This window comes from Talpa europaea (assembly GCF_964194135.1).
Source record: "Talpa europaea genome assembly, chromosome: 1".
Classification (NCBI taxonomy): domain Eukaryota; kingdom Metazoa; phylum Chordata; class Mammalia; order Eulipotyphla; family Talpidae; genus Talpa; species Talpa europaea.
Window position 1 is genome coordinate 126,707,897 of NC_140073.1, and position 12,486 is coordinate 126,720,382.

The 12,486-nt window shown below is 36.4% G+C and overlaps 1 protein-coding gene across 1 annotated transcript in view; it reads right to left on the bottom strand.

Moving 5' to 3' along the window:
* Positions 1-674: 674 nt before the first annotated feature.
* DNAH7 (dynein axonemal heavy chain 7) overlaps positions 675-12,486 on the bottom strand; it is a gene marked incomplete at both ends in the record, with an annotated part of 235,690 nt that continues 223,878 nt past the window's right edge. Inside the window, 4 exons of the mRNA XM_084248143.1 lie at positions 675-881; positions 3,485-3,588; positions 9,985-10,162; positions 11,515-11,667. Coding sequence (XP_084104269.1) covers positions 675-881; positions 3,485-3,588; positions 9,985-10,162; positions 11,515-11,667 — 642 coding nt within the window. The remainder of the gene's footprint in view (positions 882-3,484; positions 3,589-9,984; positions 10,163-11,514; positions 11,668-12,486) is intronic.

The following is a 12,486-nucleotide window of genomic DNA, read 5'->3' on the forward strand; positions in this document are numbered from 1 at the left end:
CAGTTTCAAGTCTTACTAGACAATCTGAATTCCACTACATTTCTGTTTGGCTCCAACATTCCATTTAGCTTGACAAGTCTAATTTAACATGTGTTTGTTGGAGGTCATTAATGTTACTTGTACAATGCTGTCACTGTGTGACATCCATATGAATTTTGGTGTATATCACATTGCATTCAATCAGCTGTGATTATGCTTAGAAATACTATAGTAACTAGATGCAGTGTGAATTTTTTCCATTAACAGTAAGTCAGTGGCTTAAATGTGATTATGGTCCTGCAAGGTGATACTTGCTAAAATATCTAAACATTTTTTTGTTGTAATTGAATCATTTTTTAAAAATTTATAAAGCTGGAAATGATCAAATGCTGTTATTTTTTTCATTGTCAACAGTGATGTGTCATTTTATGTACGTTCCTAATGCCAATGGAACTCTCCCAAAATAAAGTTATTCAAAAAGTAAATATACCAGTGTGCGGTCTTTAGTTTTTATTTCAGACCACTTACAAGAAAGTCTGAGTCATTTTAAATGCAGGCTGTGTTTGCACATACACTTATAATTAAGTGTATGACTATAGTCAAATTGACTAAATCAAAAAAGGCTTTTAAAAAGTAAATTGTTTTCTATTCAACCATCTAACAAGAAATGGGCACATGGAAACCCTATGTTCTAATTAGGAATTAAGTTGACATAACATTGCTACTCCCCGTACAATCCAGTGCTCCTTGGGTTGGTCAGAGGGCAGAGTCATGGCAATCACAAAATTCGTGGAATGGCCAGTGGTGGATAATGTTCCTCTTCGCTCACTTGTCTTATACAGTGGAGCAGTGTAACACGGTCGTTCTGGTATATCTACCTTCTTACAGGGCTTTAGCCACATCTGGAAGAAAGTACATAAAACCATTGGTCAAACTTGTTACACTAACTGTATTTGAATCTAATAAGGTATCATTAAACTTAGTTATCACCACAAATTTCTGTGGGCAAAGTGATTATTTGTGGTATGGTGAATCAAACTTTCTTAGAACTCTCACAACTTCAGAACTAGTTTAGAAACTAAAGGAGGGCCTCCCTGGTGGCGCGAGGGGTTAAGACGCAACCTATGAAGCTATCCCGTAGCCAGTGTAGCACAAGTTCGATCCCCAGCCAGGGAGGTGACCCACAAGGAACAGCAGACTTCTTACTCACCCACTGCTCTTCTCAGCAGTGTATTTCAGTCAGTCTGCCTGTTCTGTTCCCCACTATGTCTCTGGTGAATCCTCTCACCCCCCCCCACACACCCCTGGCCTATAACCCAGTTCTTGTATGCATAAATAAATAAATCTTTAAAAAAAAAAAAAAGAAGAAGAAGAAACTAAAAGAGAAAAGTCATTTTCACCTACTCTCACCAAAAGCCTATTACCTATCGGTTCATCACCTTTCCACCACATTTATTGGGTGAGGGGGAATAAGAAGAGACACTTTCCAAAGAGAGAATTGCCATAATTGATACTCAAACTCATAGTGCCTTATTAATCAAAGCCCAATTTCAAAAACAATTCTGTAATGATTTTTGCCAATTTGTAGAACTAGATCACCTTGTTTTAGATAACTCTCTTAAAGGGGTTATAATGTACTTTGTGCTAAAACGTTGTATTCCTTTATAATTATATGGTATACCCACATTTTAAGAATCATTAGCCAAGTTTCTAGAATGTTATAAGCATTGTTGAACCTCATCAATCTCAAAAGATTTTTGGCCGAGTCACTCTCTGAATGTACGAGTAAAGAACAAACTATGATCAAGAAATGAAGTAATGTTTTAGAATTTAATTGAATTCCCTTTTTCAGTAGTAGTAAAAGTGATCCTCTAAGTGATTTGCCTTGATAAGCCCACTGTTCAGAGTTGTCTTTTAGGTTTCTCAGCAAAACAAGTAAGGAAATAGGGATGTTGATTTATTTCACATAATTTTTGGACTCCGGTTTATTATAAAAGATATCTTCAGATATAGTTATACCGTAAGAGTTTACAACACTCAAGTTGCAAGTATTTCAACCCTGAGTGGAATTTCTTAGAATGTTTCTTTATTCAGAATTACCCACTTGTAAATGAAGTTACTTAGGTACTCACTGCAAGCTACTTACCAGTTGCCATGTGAAAGAAAAAAAAAAACCCAAGATCTCAACTTCGAATTGCAAACATTTGCTCTGTGATTTTCAATTTACATCTTGTATTTGAAATTTTTCTCTGCCCACTGTATCAGTGTACATGGCAAAGAGCTTGCAGTTGACTGTCCACTGATCCTTCACTGTACCTGCTAAAACTTCTCTAAAGGGCCTTTGCCTGTCTACCCTTCACCCAGAGTCGCATAGATGGAATTCATATGAATCCCACAACCTATATTTTTTCACCCCATATTTTTTTAAGATTTTATTTAATCATGCATACAAGAAACGGGATACAGGCCAGAGGTGCGGGAGGGTGAGAAGATTTACCAGAGACAGCGCGGGGAACAGCATAGGCAGACTGATTGAAATACACCGCTGAGGGGAGCAGCGGGCGAGACAGGAGAGGTCTGCTGCCCCGCCATGTGGGATTCTTGCTGGCTGGCCGGGATTGAACCAGAGCTGCAGAGGCTGTGGACAGCTTCACAGCGCTGTGCTCAACTGCCTGTGCCACCAGGGGAGGCCCTATTCACCCCATATCTGATCCTTTGTATTGTGGAAAAAAATCTAGCTCTCTACTCATGATGCAGTAACAAATAAGAACTTCATATTTATGGTGCTAGAAAAACAAATGATTTTCATATAACAATCTTCTAATTGCAAGGTGCATGTAAGAAAAAAATAACGTGTATATAGTTAACATAGATAGGGTCAAACTCCATTATTTATGAATTTTGTTTGTGAATTTGCCTATCACTGACATTTACATATAATCCTAAAATCAGTTTGGTGTTTTTCACGGTCATTTGCAGCCATGATTACACCACCAGCCAAGCACATTCCCAGCTGAGGCTGAACTTGGTGACATTCTGCCTGCTATGTTATCTCTCAGAACTGTAAACAAGTCCTTTTGAAGGTGTATTTAGTATCATTTTCCACAACTTTTTGCCTTTTTGTTGGTAATTTCACTGTTAAATGGCCTCCCTGAGTGTACCATATGCCTTATGGAGAAAATAAACACTGTTCAGACATGAGTTGCAGTGCTGTTGTCTGTGACTTCAATATTAATGAATCAACTACACATTAAATAGTCTTTAAACAAATACCAAAAAAAGATTATATATCGATCAGTTAACAAAAACATGATCAGAGAATCATTGAAATAATATCCTTGTATTTTCTCCTAGTAGTAATAGCCCACTATTCACTAGTTCAGTGTTGGCAGCAACTCTATAAAACATTAATTACTGTGATAACGAGTTGACTCAGTGTGTGTGTGTGTGTGTGTGTGTAAAATAACCCCTCAACCCAATACATACATAAGTAGGCAATACTAACCACAGGAACTGTATCATAAAGAATTTTGGGATGTGATTCAGCAAGTTTCTTGATCTTTCTATTCCAGGAAGCTCCATCCAGAAATAATCCATAAATGAAAACACCTAAATATAAAAGAAACAGGTCAATATAACACTTTTTTATTATTTTTTTAAAGATTTATTTATTTATACATACAATCACTGGGTACAGTCAGAAGCGCCGGAGGGCGAGAGAATTCACCAGAGCCAGAGCAGGCAGAAGGACCGAAGTACACTGCTGAGGGGAGCAGCGGGCGGCAGGAGAGGTCTGCGCGCCATGTAGGACCCTCCTCCGGTGGCCGGGGAGCAGCAGGGATCTAACCGGCGCTGCAGAGGCTGCGGGCCGCTTCGCAACCCAGCGCTCAACCACTGTGCCACCGGGGAGGCCCAATATAACACTTTAAATATGTATATTGAGTTCTGAATCTGAAATTCCTACAAGTAAACACCATGTAAGTGATACTAGGTCAGTAGCATAAGGCTTGTTCTAAAATGAAAGCAATGTTCTGGTTGCTTTGTTTAACATCCAAATTTCAAGAATAGCTATACTCTGCCTAGTCAAATAGTTCAAATAGTAAAATTAGATGTGGAAGACAAAAGAGGAAAAGAATTCACAGTTTGTGTGAACACCATCAAGTTTATTTTTTTTTTTAAATAGACCAATGATGATAATGTCATAGGCCATGGAATCTGCAAGAAAAGTTCTTAATGTAATTATTACCCACTGGCTCTACCAGATAGTATGTGAATAAAAACTTCTGAGATCTCTAATGTCATGAGAGTTGTCACTATCTTTTTATTCTCAATTCAGTCCTCTCTTTAGGACACATGAAGGAACTTTAGATTTTATCATACACTAACAATTGAAGAACACATATTAGGAAATCAATGAGACCGAGTCATTTTCTCTGGCTAGTCATTTGTAAAAAGCCTCATGAATATAGCACTGCATGTGAGAACTTTCATTGTAATTGTTGCACTGAGGTGATGGGAAGAAATGTGGTATTTAGCAAGACCTAGTCTAGTTTCCAATTGCTGCGTGACCTTGAGCAATTCATTTAACTTTAGACTTGTTACTGAAGAACAACTAGAAAACATCTGTAAAACAACAGTACCTAATTTATCTACCTTGTCAAGTTGTTAGGATCAATAATAATGGGGAAAGCACTTTTTAAAGTAGTATATAGAGATCCAGTGTGTCCAAAGGACTTTATACAATGATGGAAATATTCTATATCTGTGTTTTCTAATATGGTATCCAGTGGCTATTAAACACCTGAAACATAGCTCGTGTAACCAAGGGATTAGTTTTTAAATTAAAAAAAAAAAGTAATCATGGTTAAATTTAAAAAGTCACATGTGAATAGGCCAGTGATGGCTGCTGGAGGAAGACTTACCCTTTCTTTTATATAGGTTTTAATTGATGGAAAGAATAGTTGGAACAAAAAAAAAAAATCTGTTTTAACTAATTGGAAAAACACTTGTTCAATAATTTCCCAAGGAATTACTCTGGTAAAGCTGAGCTACACAATGTTTCTTGAGCCTGGGGCAGTGATGGAGGTGGCCCTGCATGAGGCAGATGGGTCTGCAAACCATATCGTACATGCTAATCTTTCTCGGCAACCTGAAAGCCTATAGACAATCACAATAAGAGATGGGCACAGGGAAGAGTGGAGGAGATTACAGAGCCAAGAGAACCGCTTACCACCCTGACCCCCACTGACTTGTAAGCACAGCCCAATAAATGTCTGTCTCTAACCAATTCTATGACCTATTTCTTTCTTGGGTAGAAAGACAGTGCTATACAACAATAAACCAGAGACATACTATGGGGGAGGGGGCAGGGAGAGGAAGGACTAGGGTCAAAATAAGGGGGGGTGCAAATGTATGGGGAATATAACCAAAATGAAAATGCATACATTGTGCAAAAATGAAAAATGATGTAAGAATTATATAAAATAAAATATTAGAAAAAGAGAAAGATTGTGCTATAGAGAGTAAACAGTTCAACATCTAAAAAAATTTGGCAATAGGGATAAGTTTTCTCCAACCCAACAATTTTATAGGAAATGTGATGGGAATATTGAAATGTTTTTCTTTTGAAAGATCAATAAGGGCCTTATAGAACACACAAGATAGAAAATGACAGGTAGATGGTAACCAGGTTCTGGTTCACAGTTACTCTTTGTGAGTCACCCCTTTTGCTATGTGGGAGGTATAGTGGGTGGAGCACATAGTGCACCTGTAACTTCTCTAGTTCATCACTCGATGGCTGTTTTCTGCCTCCCTCCCTGCTATGTAGTCCTCTCTGTTAGGGACCCAGTAGCCACCCAGTAGTAGCCAGTAATTTGGATAAGAGGAACCTTATAGAAAAGCATCTAAAATGCATGACGCCAAATCTAAGTAGATTTACAATTGCCTTGTGGCCTTAAAGTTACCCTTTTCATTATGTTTTAATTTAAGGTAAGACTGAGCCCCAGAAACAGACAAGTATAAGGGAGACAGACTGAGGGGGAGTTGAAACAAAGAAACAAGCTATGGTTCCAGCTCCTGCTGGGTGGGATCTATTTTCCCCTCTCTAGAATCCCATAAGAAAGTTATTCTTTGGGAAATATGCATTGCTTCTGGTATTGGAACAAGAACAGACACCCAGACCAATGGAATCGAATAGAAAATCCAGAAATAAACCCACGGATTTATGGTCAACTAATCTTTGACAAAGGAGCAAAGACTATGCACTGGAGCAAAAGAAAGTTTGTTCAATAAATGGTGCTGGAAAAACTGGGTCTCTACATGCAAAAGAATGAAGTTTGGCTACTACCTAACACCATGCACAAAAACCAACTCAAAATGGATTAAAGAACTAGACATAAGACCTGAAACCATAAAATACATAGAAGGAAATATAGGCTATGCACATCAAAGACATCTTTACAGACACATCACCCAAAGTAGTGATAGAGAAGGCAAAGATAAACAGCTGGGACTACAACAAATTATAGAGCTTCTGCACAGCAAAAGAGACAATAACCAAAACAAAGAGAAACTCCACCAACTGGGAGAACATTTTTGCACACAACACTAATGATAAAGCACTGATCACAAAAATCTGCAAAGAGCTGATGAGACTCAACAAAAACAAAGAAAATAATCCAGTTAAAAATAAAAAGAAACTTCTCCAAAGAGGAAATGCAAATGGCCAACAGGCATATGAAAAAATATTCAACATCACTTGTAATCAGGGAAATGCAAATCAAAACTACCATGAGATACCATCTCACACCAGTGAGAATGGCACATATTAAAAAAACTAGCAACAACAAATGTTGTCAGGTTGTAGAGAAAAAGGAACTCTCCTGCACTGTTGGTAGGAGTGCAAACTGGTCCAACCACTATGGAGAGCTGTGTGGAGATTTCTGGACCTACTAAACATAGAGCTTCCATATGATCCAGCAATTCCACTCCTAGGTATTTACCCAAAGGACACAGAAACATCAATCCCAAAGAACACCTGCACCCCTATGTTTATAGCAGCACTGTTTACAATAGCTAAGCTTTGGAAACAGCCCAAATGCCCAAAAATAGATGACTGGATCAAGAAGATGTGGTACATATACACCAGGGAATATTACTCAGCAATCAAAAAAGATAAACACATGCAATTTGCAGCAACATGGATGGTGCTGGAAGGGATCATGCTCAGCAAAATAAGCCAGAAAGAAAAAGAAAAATACCGGATGGTCTCACTCATAGCAGGAATCTAGGAAACTTAAATAAGGGACCAGGAAAAAAAATAACTATAAGAAAGAAAATGTCAAAATCAACAAACAACTATGAACCAGAGACACTCTATGGTGGGGGGGGGCGGGGAAAGGCGGGATTGGGGTCAAAATAAGGGGGTTGTAATTGTATGGGGAATATAAAAATAAAATATAAATTTAAAAAAGCTACCCTAAAAAAAAATAAGTATTGCTTTCAAACTACTCCATGGAATTCCATTTTCTTTCTGGTCATAAGCAGGAAGGAAAAACTAGAATACAAATTAAGCTAATTTGTAGATATCTGTTTTTACTTGTGAAAATATGTATGTGTATACAAAATAATAAGACTTAAATTTAGTTAATATCAATCACTAAAAATCAAAGCTACACTGATACTTTGGTGTTGAGTAAAATGGTCTACTTAACTGAGAGTCACATGATCTTGGAACACTAAAAAGTCTATTGATCTTTAAAAAAGTCATGTTCTAACTTGACTGTTTTCAATTTTGGATTTTAATAAACCTGAATCTTTAATAAAAGCAGTTGTGGGTCAAACTAGTAAATCATAAATAGAAATACCATTGTTAGTGAATAACAATGGGCAATTCAATAGTTTGATCTTAGATATTAGCTAGATTATCCATTCCAGGCAAGGCTTTGATAAATTCTTTTAGTTGAGTTCAAAAACATACGTAACTCTGAGGGACATCATCATTACCACTTAGACCTTGTGTCATTTTCTGCCTTTACTGTATAATATGAGGAAATTTTAGGAAAAAAATTCTTTTTTTTTAAAGATTTATTTATTTATGCATACAAGAACTGGAGTGCAGGGCAGAGGTGTGGGAGGGTGAGAGGATTCACCAAAGACAGAGTGGGGAGCAGAACAGTCAGACTGACTGAAAACACTGCTGAGGGGAGCAGCAGGGCAGACAGGAGAGGTCTGCTGTGCCATGTGGGTTGCTTCCTAGCCAGGGATCGGACTCATGCTGTAGAAGCTGCTGATAGCTTCATAGTGCTGTGCTTAAACCCTTGTGCCACAAGCGAGGCTCCAGGAAAAAAATTACGCATATGAACTTAGTATTTAAGAATCAACCATAGCTTCTTCAAGAAAACTTTCCTTGAGAAATGTGATGCTGTTTTCAAACTTCTAACTGAAATGCTCAATAGGATTTAGAAAAGCAGCTAGCTAAGCATGACAGCTAGGTGGCCTGAGGTTTGACTTACTTCTGCCCACTGCTAGAGACCATAGTTTCCACCGCTGTATAATGGGGATAATAATAGTATCTGTTCCATATATGTTGTGATGATAAATATATAGGGCTGGACAGTTTCTGGAACTCAGCAGTGGTACAGAGTAACTCCACACACCTACTTTGATTTGCTTTTACCAACTTAAACACTTCTCTCCCTTCCCAAATACTTAGTTTAAATAAAAATATTTCTCTGTCTTGGTATATTGCTAATCTATCTATATTTTGACTTTCCTGAAGGCATGAGAACTAAAATTTCTATTTATTGGTAGCTTTTACAGCATGTAATATAATGAGCTATACAGAAAAGGTATTTTTAAATGGCCTATATAATTAAAGAAATGATAAACTAAAATATTTGGCAGAAGGTTGTTAAACTCCCTTCAGGCAAGCAGCAACCTGCCATTTCAGAGTGTGTTAAGAATAAAAAAATTCTCAACAAATGGCCAGATTAATTATGGGTTAAGCATCTGTGGCTGGGGCGGAGGGGATGATTAGTTTTAAAAATATCACTTGTTCCAATGAAAAATTTTCCCCTTGCATCTATTGTTCTTAAATGTGTTTCTGCAATAAAGTTGTTTATGCATTAAAATAAACAATAGTTTAACAGGTCAGGTAAGAGTTCATGAATTTCAGGAAAGCAATGGAAGTATAATAGACCAAAAGGAATATCAAATCAGTAACCTTGAAGATGATAATGTACAAAAAATCCAGGTGGAAGAAGAAAGAAAAATACAAAGAATAAAAAAACAAAGAAACACTTCAAGAATTCTTTGAATCCACGAAAAAAGGCAATATAAGAATAATGGGTGTCCTAGAAAGAGAAGAGAGGGAGAAAGGAAAAGAACTAATTTAAAGAAATAGATGAAAGCTTTCCAAACATGGAAAAAGAACTAAATATACAAGTCCATGAAGTTAAAACAACACTTGCTTACCTAAATGTACTGAGACTTACCATACATAGTAGTGAGACTTCCAAGAGCTTGACAAAGAAAAAAATATTGAAACAAATGCTATTAGCTATTAATTTAGTAACTTTTGGAATGATGTATACAACAAGAAAGAATAAATATTTTAGGGGCCTACAAAGGTATGCTTTCCAAAGGACCAGAAAAACCTCCTTTCAATGATGTGGTAGTTAGATCAACCAAGGCCAACATAAGATCAGAGTTGATTATTATCTGTATTGTCATTTTAATTATTTTCCTCCTAGCTTATTGTTAGAAATAATTTCAATTTATAAAATTTTTCCTAAGTAATGCAGCATAAGGGGAAAATATTCTTTAATAAAACTCTGTTTATCCTCATATGCTTCATCTCTCTCTCTCTCTCTCTCTCTCTCTCTCTCACACACACACACACACACACACACACTCCCTCCATAACATTTTTTTCTCAGCCATTTGAGGATAATTTACATACATGATGACTAATTTTTTAACAGCTCATTATATTGCTGAACTTACCATCTTCTGGAGCATGTTTATATTCTTTATCATCCATCACTTCATAGTCAAATGCAAGAAGATCAATGGGGATGGTGTATTTCCTTGCGTAGTTCTGCTGGGCACCCGTCAGGAAGGCTTGTGTGAAGAAGAAGCCAGAGAGCCAGAAGGCCGGAGGAGGACCAACCTCATACCATTGCTGTGTGTCAGAGCACAATTATCCTAACAATAGAGGCTTTCAACTTAAAATACATCGCTTTAAATAAAATTTGTCCCCAAAATTCCTCTATTATTTTTCATGTAAAATAATAGATGAACTAGCACTCTAAGAATAACAACCTGCTCGGGGGTTTTAAAATAAGCAGTAAATTAAGTGTCTGTTACCACTTTTCATATCCATTGTACCAGAACTTGTACCGTAATGTGCATGAATGCAGATACAAATATTTCATGCGTGCCTAGTGATTCAGAAAAGCTCCACAAAAGAGCGAACACCTAACATACACTTTTACACAATGTATCATGTTACACAGTTAAATAAGACATCTGTAAAAAAGTCTGGTCCGATGGTAATTTTTTCATGTTTTTTTTTTTTATTCTCTTTGTTTACTAGTATACAGTAGAATATTCCTTTGTAACTTTTCCCTCTTCACCAAAATGCAATGAAATCCAACATATGGAAATGCAGTATTACACAAGGAACTCCCAGAAGACACAGGGTAGTGAGTACCAAAATATCAAGATACCTTGATATTCTGTTCCTATCATAGATTATAATGTCAAAATAGCTGAATACTTACATTAACTGAATAGCAAATTATAGAAGTCAGTCTGAGGAAGTGAATGTGATGAGTTTACCTTATTAATGTCCAAAGAAGAGCCTTCATGTTTCTAAACTGATTTTAATTCATTAGTATCAGTTTCTGTACAACAGAGCTTCTGTGTTTTGAAAGGGGAGTCTAGTCATTTTAATCCTCTAGAAATACCTCACAGGCAATTTTTGATACATTATGTACAGTATCTAGGAAGCTAATCAACATTTCTAATAAATATAGTTGTGAATAAGAACATAGTTAAGCACCAGTATTGCCAGATAATTAGGAGGAAGCTTCTGCCTACTTAACATTTCTAAGACCATTAGCCATTGAGATTATTACTGTCTTGAGCTGAACCAGCAACCTAGTGATTTCATGACCTAGAAGAGTACTGGATAAGGAAATGTTGCTTCTTTCTAGTAGCCTCCTCAGTAGCTCTCTAAGATCTACTTTAATACTAACCATTGTATGGAACATCAACAGAGACAGTTGTTTCATCTTTTCAAATGTCATTGACTTGGATCTCTGACTTAACTGAACATGAACTCCTGCTCCTAAAGAGATTCTACCTTTGACAGTGCAATGTAATAGTTACATAAATTATGTACAACTTAGAATATTGAACATCTACGCCTGGGATGCACTGAAATGGTAGAGTATAACTTATCACATTAGGCATCCTGATGAAGAAAATGAAATGAAAATGAAATGTAATATATCATTTGGATAAGCTCACCTGAAAGAATTTTAGCCTTGCAAGGAAGTCATTCACATAACTCCCAAGTGGTTTAAGGCTTGGGTAGGATTTACCCATCCACATTCCTGGAATTTTGACATTCAGAATGCTGCTAACCACTTCTTCAAGTTCTGTAGACATCACTACAAGGCCCTGAAACACATTTAACCTTTAGGTGACATGATAGTAAAGGTATGGACAATTCTCTCATAAATGATTTCTCATTATTTTCCTCTGTTACTATGATTAGGTAATGCTGAGTTATATATTAAAAGGAAAGACATATTCATATGTTAGACATAGAGTCTGAACTTAGAAAAAAAATTTAATCTAATATTTTACTGGAAAAACTCCTTAATCAGTACTAATAGTGACTACTCACTATTAAATAAGAAAACTACTCTGGCTTAGTTCACTTGGCTAGTAAGTGAACAACTAACATATCTGTCTGATCCTTAAAAGGATAGCAGTCAATTTAAAATAAGGAAAATATTAAATATTCTGAAAAGTTAAAATATCCTGGATTTACAGTTTGAAGCCTAATTGATTTTATGTCTTTTTGAATTATTGATGTACAGATAGAAAATGCTGATGACCTTGGAAAGTCTTGCCTATTTTATCTTACATTTGGGGCCAGATGCCATGATCGTTACTGTTTGTTTTTTTTTCTGTAGTTGACAGTATAGAAAAGATTTTAGGATAAGTTTAATGGATTTCACTTGTCTCCTTCCACCAATCCACTAATACAACAGTAAATGAATTTATATTTTAAAAGGTAAACACTCACAAGTGGAAAAGAAATAGGAAGAAGTACAGTGACAACAACATTTTGGGAGCTAAGAAGCATGACAACTGTTAGTAGTTGACTGAGTGGTCAGGAGAAACCTGATTCTAAATTGACAGAGCTCAAAGCTATGAAGCAACTACATACACATTGCAGAATATCCCCCAAATATTTGGAACTGATTAACC